The sequence below is a fragment of the Astyanax mexicanus genome, chromosome 7 (assembly GCF_023375975.1).
Source record: "Astyanax mexicanus isolate ESR-SI-001 chromosome 7, AstMex3_surface, whole genome shotgun sequence".
NCBI classification, from domain to species: domain Eukaryota; kingdom Metazoa; phylum Chordata; class Actinopteri; order Characiformes; family Acestrorhamphidae; genus Astyanax; species Astyanax mexicanus.
Window position 1 is genome coordinate 17,096,671 of NC_064414.1, and position 24,390 is coordinate 17,121,060.

Here is a 24,390-nt window from a genome sequence, read left to right on the forward strand (position 1 = left end):
ATTTTCAATCGATTTCAATGAAATATCGAAATCGTGACACCCCTATTAAATTCTAATATAAAGTAAATAAAAAATATGTAGTGTATCCAAGGCTTAAATGAATGTGAGTTCAACAACACATTCAACATCTATCAGCGATAGGCCTGAGAGATCAACTGTATTTTCATTGTTTTTCAGATATGACTTTTCACTACTGCAGTTTTTCCCAAAACCCAAGTGCAGCAACAATAGGAAGTTCTTCAAAATGTGGACTGTGATCGAGTAACACAACTAGGCTGGAGGTAGAGTGAGGTCAAGATTTACAATGAACACACACACAAAATTATTATAATTTTTAGATAAACGAAAGCAAAAAATAATACAAAAAAAGGTTGAAAATCTTAAATTAAATATTGTTTTATTTATTGTTCCTCAACTCTGATACCAGGCTGAATGCAACATCCTGAATATCATAAAGAAGAAAACTTTAAAAAGGTACATACCTGTTTACCAGGAGGTAGCTGAGGACGAGACACAGCACTGAGGGAACAGTGGAGGCAATGGCAAGATAGCTCTCAAAGTAGTCCTGCCAAAGAAATAGAAAAAGACAATTCACTCAGCATTTTATGAATAATCACTGACCAATTTATCAGAAATCCCAGCTGGCTTATCTACATTTAGAGGCTGCAAGTTAGGTTATGAACACAGAGCTGCACAATAGCTAAATAGTTTGGGTAGTGGACCACCAGCAACCTAGCAGTGATGGGTAGAAGTCTTATACATAATACACTTATACTAGCACCAAATTCTACAATGTCAGGGTCACTACCTGAGAATATTCCAGCACACAAATATCATCTTGGTAATACTAGGGCTATGAGCTAGGAGTGGGCGATATGGTCCTCAAATAATATCACTATATTTCAGGGTATTTTTGATATGAAAAATTATTGATGATATTAAAACACTGAAAAAATATAACATTCATTTTAAGAATATTTTACTGCAACGAAATAAATGTATATATGTTTTAATTGATGCAAGTATAACATTTTCAAACAGGAAGAGCAGGAAGAAAAAATAAAATCTGTAAACTTTTGTCTATTTTGTAATCAGCAGTCACTTACTATGGAGGATCAAAACTACAAAATTAAAAATAAATAAATAAATAAAAATGTATGTAAATCACTCAATAAAAGTAATATGGTGACTAAAATGGTAAAGAATTGTTCTAATTATTATATCAAAATAAATACATATACATAAAAATAAATATCATAATAAAATGTTATTTATGGGTTTTTCAATTAACATTATTTAATTTTTCTACATTTGTTTATTATTTACATAACTATTTATTTCTGCATTTTTTCCTTTATTTTATTTCTGTATTTATTTATTTCTCAATGTATTTATTTCTGTATTCATTTATTTCCCAATTTATTTATTTCTGTTTTTCTTGTCCTTATATGATAATGAAGGGGCTGTCCAGCAATGTCAGGGTGTCTCAGCATTCCTATTGGTTGATCGATGTCAGATACCATATATCGATTGTACATGTTTTGCCCATTTGGCGGTTACTATGGTAACGTGGGAGATTATATAATAAAGATCATTTAGATCGTAATACAGACTATGATCCATTTCTTTGAGGAGAGCAGCTGCTTCTCTGAGCAGATCCAATAATGAACTTCACCCCGACATTTCAGCTCCTCTCTCTCTGGGCTTGATTGCTAAGCCTGTACGTGAAAAACACGCCCCCTTCATTATCATATAAGGACAAGGAAAAACCGAAATAAATAAATTGGGAAATAAATTAATGCAGAAATAAATAAATCGGGAAATAAATTAATGCAGAAATAAAAAGTTATGTAAATAAATAAAAGTAAACCGAAAAGAAATGTTAATAAAGAAACCCATAAATAACAAATTACTAGAATATTAATTTTTTGTATATTTATTTTTATATTAATTATATTTATTCTTTAGCGTTTTTATCACCATATTACTTTTATTGAGCGATTTACTTACGTTTTTATTTATTTATTTATTTTTAATTTTGGCAGTTTTGGTCCTCCATAATTTACCAAGACTCTGATTTTCAATAAAATGCTACTACAACTACTACTACTACTAATAATAATAATAACACTGTAACATAAAAATAAAGCTCAATTATTTTTGTCCTCCTCTAAAATGGAATTCTGTTGTGATTAATCAGATACATTTTTTTGATCAGATAAAATTGACTGACAACACTAAAAATAATGTTATTTAGCAAAAAAAAAAAAAATACTACAGAGCAGAATATTTACTGCATGGATATTACCAGCAAACAAACAATTATTCAGTGCCTGCCCAAAATAATAAGTTGTCTCCCCTCAAAAAAGTCACACACACTAATATTGGGTGGGACCACCTTTGGGCCGGACCAGCGTTGACTGCAGCACACATTCATTGTAGCATTGTTTTAAAAAGCTTCTGCAATGTCACAAGATTTATTTCAATCTTGTGCTGCATTAATTTTTCACCAAGATCTTTGCAGCAGCATTGATGATGGCAGAGACTGAGCACTGCGCCAGAATGTCTCCATCCAGCACATCCCAAAGATTCTCAATGAGGTTAAGGTCTGGACTCTGTGGTGAACAAACCATGTGTGAAAATTCACAATTCCAGCCCCATGATTCCTGACATTGTCATCTTGGAATATTCCCGTGTTCATCAGGGAAGAAAAAATCCATTGATGAAATAACCTGGTCTATATTCAGTATATTCAGGTAGTCAGCTGACCTCATTCTTTCAGCACATACTGTTGCTGAACCTAGACCTGCAGACCAACTGCAGCAACAACCCCGCATCATTTACTTACTTAAATCCAGGTGGAGACTTTTTTTTTGGCCAGACAGTGTTAAAAACACTGCTATCATCACCAAAAAAAACAAAACAAAAAAAAAAACACAATATTGTGTCCAGTGTCCAGATATAGTGTATGATACGTTAAAGCACACTCCTACGAGTGGCAGTGAACAAACACACTAGTGAAGTCCCACTCGACTTTTATATTTATGTCCTAAGCCCACTTTTCTAAAATCTGACCTCTACCTCACAGCTGTTTTAGAGTGACTGATGACTGGCACGTGAATGCATGACACACAGACACGCACTAGTAAGCAATCCCTGGCACACAAGACACTTATCTGCTCCCTGCTGCATAAAAAAAGCACCAGCTTACACGCAGACGAAAGTGGAAGTGAAAATATCAGCCATGAAAAGGGGAAACGTAACAACGTGACAATACAAGACTCAACTACACAGCCTATAGCATCGAGAGGAACACCAGCCCATAATGAGGAGATTCAGCATTCAGGTGGAGGATCAATCGAAAAACGAATGAGAGAGAGGGAGAGACTCAAATCTCTACACTGCTCGTCTACTCTAAATCACTGGCATTCAAATTAAGAAACATTTATGATCAGAAAGCAGACTACATATGCATCATTAAAGTAGCATAACAATTATTTAACTCGAAATTCATCCCTACAGTTGGGAAGTGAATATTGTCACTAGGGGTGGGCAATACGTGACACAGAAATATAATGATATTAAAAATCCATATCGTGATAATGGGGCTGTTTTGTCTTTAAAGTAGTCTATTATTTACTGTGAAGCTTTAGGTGTATTTATTGTATAATTGTTTTAGTTTGCAGTTTTTATGCATTCACTAAATAGTCTGCAATATTTTTTGCTGCATTATATTATTTTATGCTATATTATTTATTTTGCCACATTATGATTATACTGTTATGCTATTATACTATATTCCTGAAATGAATTAATTATTTTAGTTTTCCTATATCGCCAAGTATATCGTTATCGCAAAAATACCCTGAAATATTGTGATATTATTGTAGAGCCATATCGCCCACACCTAATTGTCACTGTCCATTAAAAACAATTATCACAGTTTTTGTTGATTTTTTGTTTACTACATCATTTAAACACACACTGTCCTTTATAAAATCTCCATAGTGACCTGAAATAAACTTATTTTACACTAAATTCCATTAAAAATCTAAGAACGTTTTGTCTCTCTCCTGTAAAGTTTCTGTTTCGGAAATACATGTATTTTATTAGAGCGTGACAATGTACAATCTGAGCGGCAACACTAAAAGACAGCTGAGAGATTCTGAACTGTCACTGAACTGTGATGACACAGTAATGTTACAGGATTTTGCACTGATATAAGGTGATGCAGCATTACACAAATCACTTAAGCACCAGCTTCACCAAAGCAGTGTGGTCAGCACTGAGGAGCAGCTTTATCCTTCATATAGCATGTCATCATACTGACTGAGAAAGATCATAATGATTTTAACATACTTTACAAAATCTCTTACAAACTGCTACATAATGTTGATTTGATTGAATTTAACAGATGCTTTATGTCTAATGTCTTATTTTATCTGGATATAACCATGTCCACATTTCACCAAAATGTAAACACCTGGGATTTGAACCAGTGGTATTTCTCTTTACGTAATTGTATGCAGACTGGGGCTGGGAGGTTAATGAAATTAATTTAATTTTCAAAATTACTGTTTTAATGTGATTTTCAAAAATTGTGCATCTTTACATACAGGAGCTTCCAGAAAGAATCTCAGTAGATTTACTTCATTTACTTCTGTAACAAATCTGTAAAAAAAAACAAACAAACAAAAAAAAAAAAAACTTGGGATTGGGAGCGATTTTCATATTTTATACTTTGTTATGTTTGCACCCTGTTTAATACAAATGCTTAATGTAAGGTTAAGGGGTCTGCTTACTATTCGTAAAATAAATAAATTCAATACAAAATTTAAAAGTAAAGAAAACAATAGCTTGTGCAATCACTTTAAAAGGGGCTTGTTGTGTTTAAAAAAAAAGTTAAGTAAGAACTAGAATGCTGCTGCTGCAATGTGGAACTTGATCAGGACCTCTAACAAGAAATGTGTAACATGGCACAGCCAGAATCTTATTTGTGAAAAAGTCCATAATATTACTCTAATAAACTCATCATTTCACATGCTTCTGTGACTTTTCAAATCTGTATCTCATAGATTCATAGCATGTTCATGAAGGAGAGTCAATTACATACCACAGTCTTTTACAGGTTGCTTATTTTATTTTTTATTTTTTATAAGCAAATGGCAAGATAATATTGGAATGGGAGCAATCCCTGTACCAATATAGAACTGCATACCTGAATAATGTAGCTGTTAAACACACAGTGTTATCTTGTTATAACGATTGTCTCATGTGGTTTCTGAATGATATATGTATCTATAAGAACAGAAACATCTGATGCTACAAAGTGTCTGCTAATATTTATAATATTTTAGCTAAGCGATGAACTCTTGTCTGTTAAAATGTGGCGAAAAAGGAAAAACATCCGATCACTTTCTTTTGGGTTTCCAACACATAACTTCTAATAAGAGCACTATAATAATACCAAATAGTGGCGGAATCCCAGACCCAGATTATGTATAATCCTTGACTAGAAAGCCTTTTCATGCAGAAATAATCATATTTCTAGATAAACTTACTGTGCACATAGAGTGTACAACAATAAGCAAGATGATTCCATTGCTGAAAATACTACAAAAATTAGATATGCATTTTTTTTGGAAAAACATCTGCACAAATATCAGACCTATGAGGCCCTGAGGATATAAGGTCATTCAGTGCAGGAAACCACATAAATAGATCTAATGGTTTGAGGCAAGTGTGTTAAATCACACCACTGAACTTGTTACGTAATTTAACTAGTAGCTGGTTCACCAGTTCTCATATTTCTCAATATCCTTTTCCTGAACCTCATATCAGTCCCTCACACTCCACCAGAGGAACTGTGCTGCTGTGCTTTTACAGCATATGAAAGAACCTCCAGTTCTCAGCAGAATTAGAAAACCACGTGAAAGTAAGGTCTGACATTAATTCTCTCACTCAATCCACCCCCACCCCCCCTCCAGGTTTGTTTGGGATACACACACACACAGACAGACATACAGACAGACAGACAGCTACACAATCTTGTACTAAAATTGTCATTGTATTCTTTATTCAAAATCTTCCATGCCAATGTTCAGGTCATTTGTTCAGTATATTATTAATTAAATTAAATTAAATTAATTATTTTTTTTTACACAATCTACTGTTTGCAAACTCAGATTTTATTTTTTTCTGCTTCAATAAAATTATTAAAAATGAATCAAAACACACCATAATGTGTGATTTTATTATAACTTAAACAAATAATGCATTATGTTCATTTCTTTCTAACTATTGTATATTTAACACTATATACCCATCCCCATCATTAGTCATTTAGGATTTAAAACAAATTCTAAGCCTATTAGATTTTATAAATAACATAAAACATACACTTGTATTATTCATGTTCATACAGTACGTATCCATATTTTACAGTTTTTTTTTAAACATTAAACTATCACTGCAATCATTAAATCGTTAAGATATTTACAAGAACTTACATACAGATCTTCCTGTGTATTATTTATATTCTTATCTATTCAACTTTTGCATAGTTCAAACACATATTACCATCCCAATTGAAAGAATATAAAGGAGTTTTGTCTTATGGTAGTGTTAATCTCGATTAAATAAATAATCAGTATTTTCTCTCAATGAATATTTTGCATGATCAATATGTTATCCAGTTTTACATTATAATCTCTGGTTATTTCTTTTGAGTGATTCATATGTAACCATAGGTAAAACTTCATATGTGCTGTGCTTACTTTGGCCGTGATGCGATGAGATATTTGTATCTTACCAGATGGAAACTCATGGCACCTGTTTAAAGATCAAAGCAGTCTAATCGAACAAGCTGAGGCCAGTCATCATTTTAGGTCAGGTCATAGTTGGTGGAATGGTGAGTGATAAGGTCGGTTGAATTAAGGCATAAAGACTTGGCCAGAGCAGACTGAAGTTAAGACTGGGGGAGGCTGAGATACACTGGCTGAGATAAAAAAATAATAATAATACAGTCTGGTTGTTTTGCATTAGACTCTTTTGGGTGTTGTTTTTCGTTTAACTTGGATTTTTTTTTATTCCTCATCACCTGTTGCATTCTAAAAACATTGTTTTATCCAGAAGATATATTGAATAACATGCCAAAGCTATTTTTTGGACGGGGACTATTTTTTCCTCATGTTGTATCAAACCCACAACACAAATCGGAATCTCATTTGACTAAATCCTGGACGTTTAGTAATCGAGCCTTCTAATTTATTGGGTGCAAATGCTAACAGCTAAGGACAACCCAGCTAAATGTGTATGAGCTGTCAATGTTTTGGCATAGTTAGCACATATTGTTGGCTTTGTGGTTTGGTTGAGGAGTTCTTTACCAGTCTACTTCCTTCTGATACAGAAAAGAATGCATGACATCTTGAGTAGCGTTAGAAAATCTATGAGCTACAGATTTTGTGTCCTGAAAAAAATAGAAAACCCTTATCAATGTATACATGTAAAATCCATTAACATTAATGTTACATGCATTACTTCCTAAAAATACTGTTAAATTACTGTTTTTCAGTCAATATAGGGCAATACAACAGTAGGGAACCCTTTGGAATTACCTGGATTTCTTCACTAATACCACTCTGCAAAATAAAGTATTTCACTTCTATATAAGCTCAGTTTTGGTCATCATAATTTTTATAATTTAAAGAAACAGAACTCAGTGATAAATGTAAGCAAGCTGATCAGTGAATATATAGGTTTCAATGTCCAAAATGGCCATCTCTACTACACTTAAGGTGGTGATAAATTATCTAGTTATGGTTAGCAACCTTACTCAAGCTCAGTGATTACTTGTTCAGCAGAAAAATAGCCAGCTTGGCTATTTCCATGGATGCAGCACACTGTTTACATGGCATTGGGTACCTGGCCACCCTGAGTGTAGAAAAGGGACTGGGGGAATGGCGGTGGTCATATTTGGAGGCTACAATCCACACAGATTACTGTGATGTACTGCACAGTTCAAATAATATAATACTGGCTGAATCTCTGTTGACATCAGCTGTCAGTGTTTTTACTCAGCACGTTTCCTTAATATCTGATGATACATTCTGATCATGTTTTGAGTTAACACAGAAAATGCAATCCAATTAACATTAATAGTACATGCATTACTTCCTAAAAGTACTGTTAAATTCAGTCAATATAGGGTAATACAACAGTAGGGAACTCTGCAGAATAAAGAAAAGTAAGTGAACCATTTGGAATGACCTGAATTTTCTTCACTACTTCTTCAATACCTCTCTGGAAAATAAAGTATTCCACTTCTCAGCTTAGTCTTGGTCATCATAATTTTTCTAAGTTAAATAAACAATCAGTGATAAATGTAAGCAAGTACTGTAGCTGATCAGTGAATATATAGGTTTAAGTGTCCAAAATGGCCATCTCTTCTACGCTAAAGGTCATAAATTACAAAGCTATGGTTAGCAAACTTACTGAAGCTCAGTGATTACTTGTTCAGCTTGGCTATTTCCATGGATGCAGCACACTGTTTGCATGCTATTGGGTACCTGGCCACCCTGAGTGTAGAAATGGGACTTGGGGAATGGCGGTGGTCATATTTGGAGGCTACAACCCACACAGATTACTGTGATGTACTGCACAGTTCAAATAATAAAATACTGGCTGAATCTCTGTTGACATCAGCTGTCAGTGTTTTAACTCAGCATTTCCTTTTTCCATTTTCCATTTTTTAAGTCAGTTTCCTTAATATCTGATGATACATCCTGATCATGTTATGAGTTAACACAGAAAATGTAATCCTTAAGGGTCCTTGAAGACATGTGAAGAGACTTACAAACTTATTTCTAATTGCTACAAAAGAATAAATGAAGTATGAACTAATTACAATTTGCAGCATGACAACTCAAGAACACACTTTGTCTTTACCACTAAGCTAGTGACAGCAATATAACAGCATTACCCAACAAATAAGCGCTTCAGCACATCACAGAGATGTGAGTGTGCTGAGAACACCCTGCCCACTTCCAGATGTTTCCACACAGCATCTGGCAAGCACTGTGAATCTGTCAAACACTGACTTGGTTCAACAAATGTATAATTGTATTTGTCTAAATCTTTCAGCTTCATATCTAAACATGTCACACTGTACTGTAAACCTGTAATTTACAACAGAATCATATGTGAAGATATTGGGTCTGATATAATAGTTTCATTAAGGGCAGGTGTTACACAGCTGTAACAGACAAACACTGAATACAGGGCAGGGGAATGTGATGATACTTACTGTTAATACTGTTTATTTACTATTAATTAGATCCTGTACGTTTTAAGGTGAAGCTGTAGCAGATGAAATTGTATGGATGATCTTTCACTCTTTTAAGGGTCAACTGTGTATAGATGGATACTTGTGTATAGGCCTGTCACATTAATTACATTACTATCTCACAATATACAGTATATGGACAAAACGTCAAATCATTTTTGCTGATCTAAAAACTGCCTATTGCTTTTAGATAGAAAGGTGAGCTTATTAATGATCTGATGAATGGTGACATGAATGGATGCAATGTAATTTTATTTAAAACAGTGAGTTTATTTTATTTATGCTTAATTTATGAATGATATTTAAGCAGTTAATTTTATCTTTCAATTCCAATGTTTAAATATTCTTAATAAATAAAAATACTTGCTCTTTAAATGCATAGTGTTTATGCATTATTATGCTACTATTTTATCATTATATCAGTAGCATAAATAAACTACAAATAGCAATTACATTGTTTATGGAATTAATTCTATTATGTCATCCAATAAAATACATATCAGTTATCCTCACAGGCCAGATGTGTGCCCATTGTAGATGCTTTTGACTGTGCAGTGGATTACATGAGCTCTCTGAATGGTTTGAGGCTATGCAACATGTATGAGAAATTGTGTTATTTGTGTAATGACCATCATTAACCATATTTCTGCCACAGCAGCCCTTCTTTTTAATCCAACACTCCTTCATATTTCTTAATATTGATACCTATACACAATTCTATTCTGTTTGTTAGTGTGTTGAGTTGGTATAAGTGGATCAGACACAGCAGTGCTACTGGAGTTTTTAAACACTGTGTCCACCCACTGTCCTCCGCTCTATAGGACACTCCAACCAAGTTGCTCCACCCTGTACTGAAGATGTAAAGTCAGAGACAGAGCCTCATCTGCTGCTGCAAGACGTTTCCCACAGGATGCTGTGACACTGAATATTTAAAGACTCCAGTAACAATGCTTTGTCTGATCCACTCATGCCAGCACAACACACACTAACACCTCATACACCACCAGCATGTCAGTGTCACTGCAGGGCTGAGAATAAATGACCAAACACCCAAATAATGCCAGCTCTGTGGTGTTCTATCCTGTGGGATCTTGATCATTGAAGAACAGGGTGAAAAGAGAATAATAATAAATTATAAAGAGAAACAGATACGGAACTACAGTCTAGAATTACAGAAGTGCTTGTATATGCTTAGTGAAGCTGAAACAATGGATGGGTATAGAAACAAGGTCATAATAATATGCTTGATCTGTGTATATATTTTTACATATTACATAATATTTTCATATATCATGTGTTGTAGATTATGTGTTGTGTGTGCTGTTGTAATGAGATAATCAAATTTTATTTACCATGGTCATAATGTTTTGGATCATTAGTGCATATGTATATGAAATAAAACCAATACTGTAGGCCTGTCATGATAATAAGATTACTGACTAATCGTACAATAGATGGACATTACCCCAGTAATATTTGATAATCATAAAATTGCCTATTGAGTTCACGGGCCCTATTTTAGCAAACTATAGCGCATCAATCAATTGCAAATCGCATAGCTGGCTTTAGGGCGTGTTGGTGTGTTTTTGTCACAATGAGGGCGCAAAAAATATGCCTTGTGCAGCTCAAAACGTGCAAAAGGCATGTATTATTTCTCTTAATCATGGGTGTGTTTTGGCGTAACGTAAAATTAACCTGTGTAAATCTGTCTTTTGCCATGACCTTTAAGAAGCAGATGCGCTCTGATATTGGCGTGTTCGTATCTTAACAGTGCAGTGCTTTGTGCGTCTCAGCAAAGGATACAGACCTGCGTGTTCACACTGTGAAGGTACGCAAGTATCGTATTTATGGAAAAAGCAATGTTATTTTATTCTTTATTCTATTTATCGTTGAGTTAAAAGTCAGGTTTGAGCTTTGCAGCGCGCTCGTGTATGTGTGTTTAAAAAGCGGGGTTGTTCACGTGCACCTATAGAATGGACTCTGACGATTGACTGTTGTCTAGGTTCAATTCAGTCAATGGCACAACTAGGTTTTCTGCTGCCAAAATAGCAACATGGCAGACAGTTACCCGAACACACCTCATCACACCCATCAATGTAGATTTATTCCTAAGTCCTATTCTTTAAAAAAGTATGATTGCTTTGTTGTGCTATTCTATTATCAATTGTCATTCTTTTACCAAATGTTGGTGGCATTTAAATGGTCTTATAATGACATACTGTAAAAAAAAACAAAAAAAAAACAAAGACGAAAATGTACTAAAACAAAAACTAATAAACACAAACTCACGCTGAGGTCACTCTGAGGTTCCTCTTGGCCTGGTGTGCTGGAGCTGTTACTCAGCTTGTAGAGCCAGTATTGTTTGGCTGTGATGAAGAAGTTCCAGGGTAGCAGAGACCCGATGCCCAGCAGGAAGAAGATGCCGTACACCATGCAGTATGAATCCTGAGGTCGGTGGCGGGCGCTCAGCGGACCCCCAGGCTGCTGAGAATGTGTGTTTGTAAGCAGGGGTGAGTGGTCCTCACCCTCTGTCTTCACCTCGTCCTCTTCCTCAGACATGGAGGAGGAGTGTAGAGCAGAGATGTAGGAGGAGTTCAGACTGCCCTGCAGGTGTTCCCTAATATCCATCCTCACAGATAGAGAGAAAATGAGGGGTAAAGGAGGGAAGGGGAGGGGAAGAAGAAGGATGGGAAAAGAAACTAGAAGGGGACAGGGTGTGGGAAGGTAGGGCAATGGATGGGGGATTGAGAATTATAGGGGATAAAGCAGGTCTGTAAAATATAAACAGAAAGAAAGACGAAAACAATAAAATATTATTACATATCAGATATACAGCTTATTAACCAAACAAGCTATTTCACAAAGATAGCTCTTTTCTTCCAAAGTCGTGCCTTTGTAATGTGTGCAGCATGTGGTTTTACATGACAATGAAACTGAAACACCTGGTTTTAGAACACAATAATTTATTGTCCAGACGGACAGTTCTGGTGGAAACAGGAGAGTTGAGGTGCACATTCTGTCGTGATTTGATCAGCCGTGGTTTTATGTTATCTGGATTCAATCCAGGTTAGCACCTGAACATCCCTTTCAGACAGTTTCCTCTTACAGCGTCCACAGTTAATCCTGTTGGATGTGGTTGGTCCTTCTTGGTGGTGTTCTGACATTACCCTGGATACTGTGGCTCTAGATACATCACAAAGACTTGCTGCCTTGGTCACAGATGGCCAGCAAAACGTGCACCAACAATTTGTCCTGGTTAGTCCAATTGCCATGAAACCTACCACACTAAAATGACAGGTGTTTCAGTTTTATTGTCCAACCCCTGTATGTCGTCTTGAAGGTAGTAAATGTTGTCTCTAATTTAAGTGATCTTAATGTATTTTTTCACATTAACCTTGTCTTTAATTAAGTGTACGGACACATCCCCATACAATGATAGACCCAGCCATTCGGTCTTTATCTGGAAAAGATTTGGAATATATGGCTTCATCTGACCACATTAAACATTTCTATTGTGTGGCGGCCCATACCAGATGCCCCCAAACCCAGCACAGACAAAACAAGGCAAGAAAAGACAAGACAAGCATATACACCATATTTGTGCTGGGCACAGATAAAATTTGACCTCCACCTGTAACTTATCCATGCAGTAAATACACGTTGCATGGATATCAAACCTGGGTTTCGGACACACAACCTCGTCGCCAATAGATTTAACTGTTAAGTCATCACTGCAGAGAACTCAATGCTGCTAATGGACATGGTTAACTTAAGGCATTAGTTTTGCGCAGTAAAGTTTAAAGTGGCATTGTTGAGTGTAACACTGTGCTTTACAAAGGTTTGCATAAGTAATCCCATGCCCATGTGGTTCTATAAGCTATTGTTAAATAACATTTATTGATGCAATGCTGTCCCAAGGGTTGAATACCACAAGTATTAAGCTTAGGTTTGCATATTTGCCACATTTGTTAGGAAATGTAGACAGATTCCTTGAAATAAGACAAATACTTCAATTCTTCAATGACGAAAATAGTTCGACAATCTTCTCTTGGCAATTGAAAATTTAAAATTAAGTAAAAATTTAAGTAAATGTAGGAGACTATTAATTTGAGACTGTAAACAGAAGGAAGCACACAGCTGACTACATCACATTAGAAAGTATGAGTGTGTGCGATTTAAGGCTTAATTTAATTGGCAAAATTGGCCTGGATACCAATCAAATCCTAATCATTCCTGGTATGCCATCTCCAAATGCAGTCACAACATTACCTGAAGTTCTTGTCCTGCTTCGTTTTCAAGAGGTATGCTTCAGGGACTACTGCAGGTCATGCTCTTCTTCTGAATGGCCACATTTGGAATGGGGACAGCATGGTTCCTGGTTTCTAATGTACCAGAGTGTCACTATAAAGAGCCTGAAACAGAAAAAAAAATCAGCATTACAAACATTATTCTCCACACTTTACAGAGCTCATACGTTACTGGCTCTCTTCATGCCTTACATTTCTCATGACAGTCATACATGAATGTGAAACAATTGCTGCCTCTAATGCAGCTCTTTCACCAACTGCAAGACCCTCACATAAACCCAATAACTCGATATGACTTCTCTAAAAGCTTCACACGACTGGTCTAGAAATAGGACAGTTACAAATTAACACCTAACTGAGAAATCAGTAATAAACAGAGTAAGAATGCAACAGAGAGGTGCTACAGCGATCATAACTGCAATCGCTGACAAAACAGACACAGGGTATTATTATTATACACAGTATAATTATATATACACTCTACTACATGCTGAGGTGGACACTAAAGACATAATAAAGCACTTTAGCATGTCCTTACTAGTATCTTCTGTATCCTTTTAATTAGGAGGCTGGGATGTAGTCAGGTGACTGCCCCAAGATCAATCCATTTCTATGTCTGGAAAGAGCTCTTGGATTGTGTTGGCTGTATATTTTGGGTCTTTATCACATTATTAACCCATACTGTCTGTGTTTCATTAGCAGCCATACACACATGAAATATTAGTGCCTCAAGTTAATCTAATGAAATAAGTTTCAAAGAATTCTGCTCCAGATATGGGCAGTTTTTTAAACATTAAGAGTCTACTCTGGCCTTTCCATACTAGAGTGTTAACGGTGGTTATCTTGAATGTTATTCTGAAGATTTTATTTCATATCAAACTACAAAGGCATATCTTGGTTGTACAATTTTGCAAGTATTACGGCTACATTTATGACTTTCTTTTTTTTTCTTTTTTTTTTTTTTTGTTAAAGGAACCAATTTGTTGTTTTTACAACTATTGCTACTTCTCTCTAGAGCTTAGATCGGGACCAAAAAAAAAATCCAACCTGACCCGGCCCAAGCCAGTGCTATTTCTGCCCGAGCCTGACCTGTCCCAAAAACTGTTTTTCTGAGCCTGAGCCTGATTTAAACCCGATATCTTTTTAGTAAGTAGAGCGTTAAAACTGAGCTTTTTCAAAACTTTTTGGGATGTTTAAATGAGCAGAACCTGTTCAGAATTATGTTAATTAACATTGCAACACTGAAGAAGCAGACCTATATACTTTTTTTTTATTGAGAACCGATCTTCCCGTCTACTCTAATATCATTAACAATGTTTAAGAATACAAATCACTTTCTGAACAAAAGATTTTTTATTTTAAGCATATAGCGTACATGCAAAACACAAAAACAGCAAGAATTTTATGCGCGGACAAGCAGAGGAGCTGATGTTTGGATAAATCAGATTTTATTGCCTCAACGTGTCAGATCTGTTTTCTTTTCAGGGCTGTGTGTACGTCCAATGTCCAATGTTTTCAAATCAGATTTTAACAAACAGAAACAGTACACTTACATATTAATGTGAACCATTAAAATCATTAAGACCATTAAGAGCAAAATCTAAAACTAAACATGTTAAAAGAAATTTAGAAGATTAATGAGGTTTATAATGTGAATGTAGCTCTAGTCTAATTAGAGCTTGATGCAAATACCTGATGGCAAACATTTATTTCACAGTTGCCAAAGTAAAAGTAAATAAAAACAGTAAATTAATTTGTTGAGACAAATTATGGAGCTATCAAAAAAAAAGAAAAAGATCTATCATTTAAATTGATTTTCACATGCCACGGAATAGAAAATGTCACCTATCCCTGATTCTTAACTTTAACAAATCTGATACACAGTTACAGTTAGGAGAAAATTTGAATTTAAATGCAATTTGAACACTGAAAGTGTCAGCCCTCAGAGAACAAGCTTATGAGACAAAGAGGTCTCTGTTTAACTGCACTTTTAATACAAGTGTGAAATATCTCGAAAAATTTGATGTTATAACAAATCATATCAAAAATTACTTCAGCATTCGGTCTTAAAACCAGACAAGGCGAGGTTGGAAATGAATTGGACATGTTTAATCAAAAAGTAGTTTCCTTACTGGATAGCAATGATACAGACCAAGTCTCACTGTGGAAAACAGCTGACCTAAACACCACTACACTACCACACTGTGAGGGCTAGAAAACAAGGAGAATTTCTGCAAACCCTGCCAGATTTCACAAACGTCATGACCAGTCAATAAAATACCACATGATTTAAGGGAAGTGGGGGAAAAGAAGAGACAGTGCAGGCACTTGCCTGTCAGTCTTAGGTGGGAGTAAAGGTTTGTTACTTTACTGCAAATGAACTCAAACTAAACCAGCAGAACCAGTACACACAGGTACAGAGATTTACATGACTCATACAGCAAATATTCCTAATACGACTAACATTTCCACACATAAAATACAGACATGTATGACAGAACCAACATACTTTTATATTACTTGTTACCAAGCTGTGGCCTTTAGAAAAAAATATATATCTAAAAAGAAAATTATAGCTAAAACTATTACATTCTATACTTTACTGAAGTAATTCTTTTTCAGACTACTTTTTACTTCTACAGACTTGTTACTTCTATTTCATTACAGCTTGTATTTATTCCGGCTTCTCCGTGATCCATGATTTAAGAGACTCAAAATTTCCCTACTAAGCTTCTTTACTATTTTAGCAGTGTAATAAAATGCATTTTTTTCCCCAATAGGCATATATGTGGCTAAAACAGGCAGCCTGGTATCTCACCGAAAAAAAAATCAACATTTATATTTTAATATAACATTATAGTTAATATAGTTTTAAGAAAAATGCATTTTAAAAGCTATATTAACTATAATTTCTGCCTTTAATTGTATTTACCTCTAACCCAAATATGCATCATATAGCTGTAGAAAATCTTGTGGCCTGGTGTAGGGTACACAAACTGCAGATTAATACAAGTAAGACTGTGGAAATGCTGGTGGATCCTCGAAAAGTCGGAATTTCTGACCCTGTGTCTATCCATGGTCAAACCATTGAGCAGGTGAGCTCATTTAAATATCTTGGAGTTTACATAGACTGTGATCTGAGTTGGAAAACACAGGTGACCAGGGTGTGCTCTAGGATCCATCAGCGCCTTCATTTTCTGCGCAGACTCAGATTATTTGGTGTCTGTAAGAACATTATGTTAATATTCTACAGAGCAGCTATTGAATCAGTTTTAAGATATGGTATTACAAGTTGGTTTGGTAATCTAACAGTTCAATCCAAAACACAATTAAATAGCCTAGTTAAGACAGCTGGGAAAATTATGGGCATTCCTGCCCCTTTTGGCCCGCATGAGCTGTGGCAGCAGGCTATAATTAGGCAGGCTAGGAATATTGTTTCTGATAGTACACATGTGCTACATCAGGAGTACCAGCTCATGAACTCAGGTAGAAGATACAGGGTCCCTTTGTGTAGGCACAATAGGTTTAAACATTCTTTTGTACCACTGTCAATTAAGATTCTAAATAATAAGGACGTCTGACTGTATTTGGTTGTATAGGGGCTGTGGGGTTCTGTGAAAGTATGTAATGTAATGCACTTTAAATCCTTAATGTATTGTAATGATATGGTTTTGGTCACATGATTGTCTGTATGTGTCTGTTTTGTGTTGTAGTGCAGTATGCCCTCAATCCAAGAAAAATTTCTCCTTGGGAGATAAATAAAGAAACTAACTAACTAACTAATTTAATTGCATGTTCCCCCTTACATTACCTTTACACTTTAAGTAATTTTGAAAGCAGTACTTTTACACTTTTACTTGAGTAAAAAGCTTGAATTGATACTTTCAGTTTTTTAGTAAACTTTAACCTGAGTAATGAATGTGAATACTCCTGACATCATTGCCACAAAGCAGGGCTAAATATTTTGGTAGACGACTAATCCGATTATTGTTAAATGAAAGAAACCAGAACAAGATGAGTGTAAATTATGAACTGTGAGTGGGCCTTTTAACTCAAAACCCTTTTCCCATTGTATATTTGCCCCCAGCACTATGTAGCGTGGTAATGTTACAAATTTACGAATATTCGACCACTTGAATCAATTAAAAATTTTCTGAATCAACAATGTCTGTTATATCGAATAACCTTTGCAATCCTTTCACAAAGCACAGATCTGTCAGTTAGCCCGATAAATTAACCCCAAACCCAAATACAGCTCTAGAAAAAATTAAAAGACCACTTCAGTTTCTGAATCAGTTTCTCTGATTTTGCTATTTATTTTTGTTTTGATATACGTTCGAGTAAAATGAAGATTGTTGTGTTGTTCTATAAATTACGGTCATAACATTTCCCAAATTCCAAATAAAAATATTGTCATTTATTTGCAGAAAATGAGAAATGGCTGAAATATCAAAAAGATGCAGAGCTTTTAGACCCCAAATAATGCAAAGAAAACAATTTCATATTCATATAGTTTTAAGAGTTCAGAAATCACAGTTTTCCTGCATCTTGGCATATTCTCCTCCACCTGTCTTACACACTGCTTTTGGATAACTTTATGCCACTCCTAGTGCAAAAAATTCAAGCAGTTCGGCTTGGTTTGATGGCTTGTGATCATCCATCTTCCTCTTGACTATATTCTAGAGGTTTTCAATTGGGTAAAATCAAAGAAACTCATTATTTTTAAGTGGTCCAGAACTTTGGGGCTCAAGATATCTGACTAACTAAACTAACATGGGTTAACTGAGATAGTTAGACATGAAGTTAACCTACATTGCTAGTCACGCTAGTTAGGTTAGTTAGCTAGTTATACCCCTTAGGTCTAACAGATAACCACAACAAATCCACCATTAAACAGAGCCAGCAGGAGATACAGGTTCACTCTGAGAAACAGATATAATGGTAAATGTTTATCTGGGACTGAATAAAACTGAATAAGTCCAAAAGATCCAGAGAGTCAGTAAACAACAACAACAACAGCTGACTCTCCTGAATCAATCCTGAGAGCTCAGCCACTAAATCCAATAACTGAGAGAATACTCACCGCTCTGCTGATCCGAGGACACTGCAGTCCGCTTCATATCTGCCATTTAAACTCATTCACACAGGCCGTGTTCTCAGAAAGTTACATATTACATCCAACTGTTCACAGGTCTACACCATCAGTAATCAGCTGCGGTATGTGTCTGTATTTTTGCTCTGTCTCTCCTTTCGGTGAGTCAACTTCAAATTAAAAGTCTTTCTGCAAAAAAAAATCATGGGAAAAGTGTGGACACACCTTAAATTCAGGGAGGATTAATTCTTTAAAATGTTGCTTGCTTGTAGGTTGCTTTTTTGGCCCCTAAAGTCTTAAAGAGAGTCTTTAAGAAAAACATTTAATAATTAATAACAAAAAAACTGCCTTTCAGTTAACAGCTGTGCTGAACTTGTCAAGAGTTAATTACTTGAATTTCTTGCCTCTTAATGTGTTTGAGAGCATCAGTTGTGAAGTGAAAAAGTAGAGTTGATGACATTAAATAGCACTATTTGTGTAATGTTCTTATCCATATTATGACAAAAACTACTCAACTAAGCAAAAAAAAGATGATTTTAAGAAATGAAAGTTAGGTAATCTGACTCCTCACGTGCAAAGACCATCACAAACGTTATGATGAAACTGGCTCTGATCAGGACTGTCCCAGTAAAAATAAAGACCAAGAGTTACAAACCACGCAGTATTTTGATTTGTTTAACATTTTAAGTTTAATATATGATTCCTTATGTGTTCCTTTATAGTCTGAATGACTTCAGTACAATGTAGGAAATACATTAATGAGAAGATGTGTCCAAACTTAGACTGGTACTGTATATTTGTATTAATACTTCTATCTAATATGAAAATTCGGACAGTACCTGAAGTGTTTTTTAATTTGTGTAAAAAAAGTTATTAGTTTATAGAGCGTTCTGCTAATAAGGCATAATACTGCTTATTTTTATATTAAATATGTTAAAACACATAAAATGTGGCCTGTGCTAATACCATATTAAATATGTTGTTTTATTTTATTAAATGTTATTCTGTTTAATATGTTAATGATGTTGCTACTCTCTTTATATTACTTGTTCAATCGTTTAATAATGTGACAAAAATAAATTATACAAAACAGCATGGCATATTATTACCTTATTATATAATCAACTTCCTAAAACATTAAATATATATTTTTGGCAAAAGTGATTTAATGCCTGAATACTTTATTACGATGCTGCATGTCCACCTGTAAAATCTCTGACACCCATCATTTAATTCTAGCACTAGACTTAAGCTAATTAATTATATAGTCAAAATAAAATATAGCAATTTTAAGCTGGTGTTTAATTAAAGATCATTATCATTATCACTATATACATTTTCATTATGCAGGGCTCATCCACAATTTTACTGTGAAATAAAGGCTATAGGCTATAAATAGTTGTTTAGTCTTCATTAAGAGTTTTAGTCAAGTCTAGTAATTTTATAGTCAGTACTGCACATTTACAGGACATACAGAGAATTGAAATTAAAAATAATAAAAGAATGAGAGAAACAATACAACATGGTCACAGATATAAACATAAGTGAGACAAGAGACACAAGACAATAGTGCAGAATTAATTAATCATTAATTAAATAATAAAAAAGTATTAGTTTTTAGTCTGCATTTAAGTCTGTCTAGAAATAAAGCTACAGTTTGTGGCTGTTAAATTGTTAAAATGTTCTGTCTTTTTATTCAATATAATATCTTAATATAATTTTCATATTTTGGAATTAAGATTATGGTTGCTTCTATTGCTTGACTGTATGATAAACTATCCTCTTAAACCATTGCTACTTTTTAAATAGCTAAACAGCAGGGATGTTTAAAAAAAACTAGAAAGGTGTTGGTATAGCTTATTTGATTTTATTCAGTTCAATTGAAAGCAGTAACTTTTATTTTGAAATGTGTACAGAAATAACAGGAAATGACTGTGTCTCTGCTTCTTTGCGGCTGTAGGAGTGTGTAAGGTAGGTAGTTGGTGTGGTTAATGTTCTCTTGTTCTGTTGTTTCTGAGTGAATCTAATCAGTAGAGTTGGAGAATAGTGTCCTCAGAGCTCACATTGAACCTGTTTATACTGAGATATTTGGAGTTTACCAAACCCCGCGCGCACTGTGGACACCACGTGTGAACATCAGCTAGCGTCTCGGGGCTGTGCTGCTCGAGCTCTTGCTGGTGCTGGTGTTTGTGTGTAGCTCGGAAGTTTATTATAGAGAGGAAAACAGAGCTCACACTGTTTCTACTTCCGTTTGTTTTCAGATAATGGCGGAGGAAAGCTCAGCTGAGGAGTATCCCATGGAAATCGATGAGTTCCTCACAGGTTTCCAGTCTTCTGTGAATAATGTTCAGAGTGTAATACAGACTCTCATGTCTGTGTCTAAGAGCGAGCATCTGAAGGTAATGTAGCTACAGAATCATTTACACACCACAGTTACTCACTTCACAAAACAGCCTAGTTTATATTGAATAATGTAGAATTAGGCTACATTCACATTACCAGGCTGAAGTGACCCAAATCTGATTTTTTGGTCAATATGTGTCAGATCTGATTTATTTATGGCTGTGTGAATGTGTAAAATCCGATTTTTTCAAATCAGACCTGAGGCACTTCCATATGTGGTCCTAAATCTGATACATATCCGATGCATGGACATGCTTTATGAATGTGAACGGTCAAATCTGAATTCATGCATCTTTTTGCTTTTATGTTTTTGTTGGTGGTGAAGAAGGCAACGTTTATACCGGTATCACTGTGCGCATCTGAGGTGTTTCATATATAGATTTGCTTACATTACACACAGATACAGGTCACTTACATTTCTGAATGTCAAACGTCAAAATAGTCAAATTTGATCTGAGCAAAAAAATCGGATTTGAGCAAAGTGTCTTTGTGAACGTAGCCTTACGCGAGGTTGGCTGATGTATTAAAATGTTGGAAGATCTTTTTAGGCATTGCATCATTGTTCACTGTTTTTATTCCAGCTAGATCCACTTGAGCAAGCCAAACTGGACCTGATGTCTGCTTACACCCTCAACTCTCTGTTTTGGAGTGAGTTTTTTTTTTTTTATTGTGATATTTAATTTTTCATATCTGTTTAAATATCTGCCACATTTAATCTGTTTCCCCCCTCCTCAGTGTATCTTGTGACACAAGGAATTAACCCAAAAGAACATGGAATCAAACAAGAACTGGTAAGACCCCATGTTTATTTAAAATATTCCTTACTGAGTTTTAAAATCCACATATTGATGGTCAGTATAAGCAGAAATGCTGCATTACATACCTTTATAACAAATTTGAGTCCTGTGTTTAAGATAATGTGTGAAACCTCACATGCACTGCATGGTGTGATAGGGCCAAGGGTGTTGATGCAAGATGTTTAGGGCTTTATATTAAATATTGGAAGTTTTTTTTAAGTTTTGGCCGGTTGTTTGTGGGACATTAGATTTCGTGTTCTTAAATATTATGATACTTTTTTTTTTTTTTTTAGTTTTTTTTTTTTAGTTTTTTTTTACATGGGACATACACTAAGAAGGAAAAAAAAAACTATTTGGTTGGTAATATGGCTGGGAAATTGATTAAATTAATTTGAATAGTCAAATTACTGTTTTAATGATTTTAACAATGGGATAATCCAGAGACCTTTAAAAGCTGCCAGTAGATAGAAATGTGCTCCTCTCAGAAACCTGTAAAGAACTGTTATTTTTAAATGTTATAAAAATATCTAAATGCTGTAAAAGCTGCATATAAAGTAAAAAAATATAAATGAAATGTAAATGAAACAATAGCTTGCACATAACTTTAAATGGTGCTTTCTGTTTTCAAAAAAAAAAAAAAAAAATGCTAAACCTTTTATGTAAGAAATAAAAATCTTAATCGACTGTCCCAGTAATTCTGGGACTGTATTTATTTTTATTATTATTATTAATTTAAGAACTGTTATGTGGCAGAGATTTTCATATTTTATACTTTTTCAGAACTGAAATACATGGAGGTTATGTTTGCACAATTTTAATATAAAATGTCCATATAAGGTTGAAGGGGGCTGCTAAAAAAAAATAAATAAATAAATATATATATATATATATATATATATATATATATATATATATATATATATATATATATATATATATATATATATATATATATATATATTAAATACCTTGCACATCAGTTAAAATGGTGTTGTCTGTTTACAAAAAAACTTTTTTAACTAAAGATCGTAGACAATTTTTATTATAATTAATTAAAAATAAAAAATTTCACAGGAGAGAATCCGGACGTATATGAACAGGGTGAAGGAGATTACAGATAAGAAGAAAGCAGCTCGTCTGGACAAAGATGCAGCGTCTCGGTTTGTACGAAACGCCCTGTGGGACGCAGAGGAGAGTAAAGCCAAAGGTGATGCTGAGAACCCTCACAAAGCCAAGCAGAGGAAACTAAATTGAGCAGGACAGTTTTGAACTGCCTTACAAGAACCTGCACACAATGTGTGTGTCTTATTTATCAATGAGATTTCTCTCATTGCTTTGCCCTTTTTATACAAAAATCATTGTTTTAGTTTTATGTTTTGTTTATATAGTTAAAGTACAATAGAAGAGTATTGCCTGCTCATTGTCAGGCACTGGTTTTATAACTTGAAGGAATTGTTTGGCAAAAAAGATAATGTGAATAATCACAAAACCCTGATGCAGTTAATCAGCCAACAGATTTTGGGTTTTCAGTTTAAAACAGGAGGTGCTAGTGTTAATGTGCTTGATGTTTCAAATAGTCACTGGTCTAACGTTAAAGCAACTATTTTACTAAAGAAAAGCGAAAAATAATCCCCCGCATTTGTCTTGATTTCTGAAACCTGTGGTTACGATGTGGAAATATGACCCTTCCCTCATGTTCATGGTAAAAGAAGCACATTTGATGTATTAAACATGTCTTTATTGACTGATTAACTGCATCTGGAGTCAGTGATTTAATGATATTTATGAATTTGTTCAACAAGTTATAAGTTTATTATGAAACCTGAATGGAAATGAGATTAACAGTGAGGAGTAGAGGTGTTTTTGTGTATTATTTAAACAGCACCATTCATTCTGGACAAAACACATTATTTTAGTTTACAACAGCAGTTCTTCTGCAGTCATTTGTAACTTGTTGAATGTTTGCAGCCTATTGGACAGTTTGCACTTTCAAATTAGGTTTTCCATCTTTAAAGGTCATGTCCACACCTCTCACATTTATTTCTGTTTCTTTCTGTGTGAGGATTCTGGTATTAAGAAGAGTAAGACTGTAACTGTGCACACATGTAGATTTAATGTCAGTCATCTAGTCCCATTACAATTAAAGCCTGTTTTCTCAACAAACAAAAAAGCCTGTAAATCTTTTGTCTTGATTTACTTTATGCTTTGCTTCTGAAACTAAGCCTGCACAATCTATTGTAAATTGAAATGTAAATGTTAATTTGCTACTACAAAGCAATACACCAAGTTCTGGGGGTCATTATTGCTTCAGTTGACTTTGCTTTTTTTTTTTTTTTTTTTTTTACTGATTGGGCTGTAACTTATTTCCACTTTGGGTTATACTGGAACTCGCGGTCTAATTTTAAGCTGTTATTTTAAGGTCATGTGTGAACAGTTTTACAGATTTAC

General features: G+C 34.6%; 2 protein-coding genes across 2 annotated transcripts in view; one reads left to right on the plus strand and one right to left on the minus strand.

Annotated features, from left to right (window-relative positions):
• Positions 1-18,911, minus strand: part of slc29a3 (solute carrier family 29 member 3) — a 31,931-nt gene extending 13,020 nt beyond the window's left edge. Inside the window, exons 1-4 of the mRNA XM_007247349.4 lie at positions 18,734-18,911; positions 13,613-13,755; positions 11,633-12,114; positions 483-565 (exon numbers count right to left, since the gene is read on the minus strand). Coding sequence (XP_007247411.1) covers positions 483-565; positions 11,633-11,971 — 422 coding nt within the window. The 5' untranslated portion in view covers positions 11,972-12,114; positions 13,613-13,755; positions 18,734-18,911. The remainder of the gene's footprint in view (positions 1-482; positions 566-11,632; positions 12,115-13,612; positions 13,756-18,733) is intronic.
• A 1,738-nt stretch (positions 18,912-20,649) lies between these two features.
• On the plus strand, positions 20,650-24,112 carry c1d (C1D nuclear receptor corepressor). The gene is made up of 5 exons (XM_007247347.4): positions 20,650-20,713; positions 21,004-21,141; positions 21,727-21,793; positions 21,881-21,936; positions 23,017-24,112. Exons 2-5 carry the CDS (start codon positions 21,007-21,009, stop codon positions 23,194-23,196), a joined length of 438 nt encoding a protein of 145 aa, XP_007247409.1. The 5' UTR covers positions 20,650-20,713; positions 21,004-21,006; the 3' UTR covers positions 23,197-24,112.
• Positions 24,113-24,390: the final 278 nt, after the last annotated feature.

Excerpts from the sequence above, each read along its gene's own strand:
- c1d (XM_007247347.4), top strand. The coding sequence starts at position 21,007 with ATGGCGGAGGAAAGCTCAGCTGAGGAGTATCCCATGGAAATCGATGAG. Across the intron at positions 21,142-21,726 it reads CTAAGAGCGAGCATCTGAAG|CTAGATCCACTTGAGCAAGC; the intron begins GTAATGTAGCTA and ends TTTTTATTCCAG. Across the intron at positions 21,937-23,016 it reads ATGGAATCAAACAAGAACTG|GAGAGAATCCGGACGTATAT; the intron begins GTAAGACCCCAT and ends AAAATTTCACAG.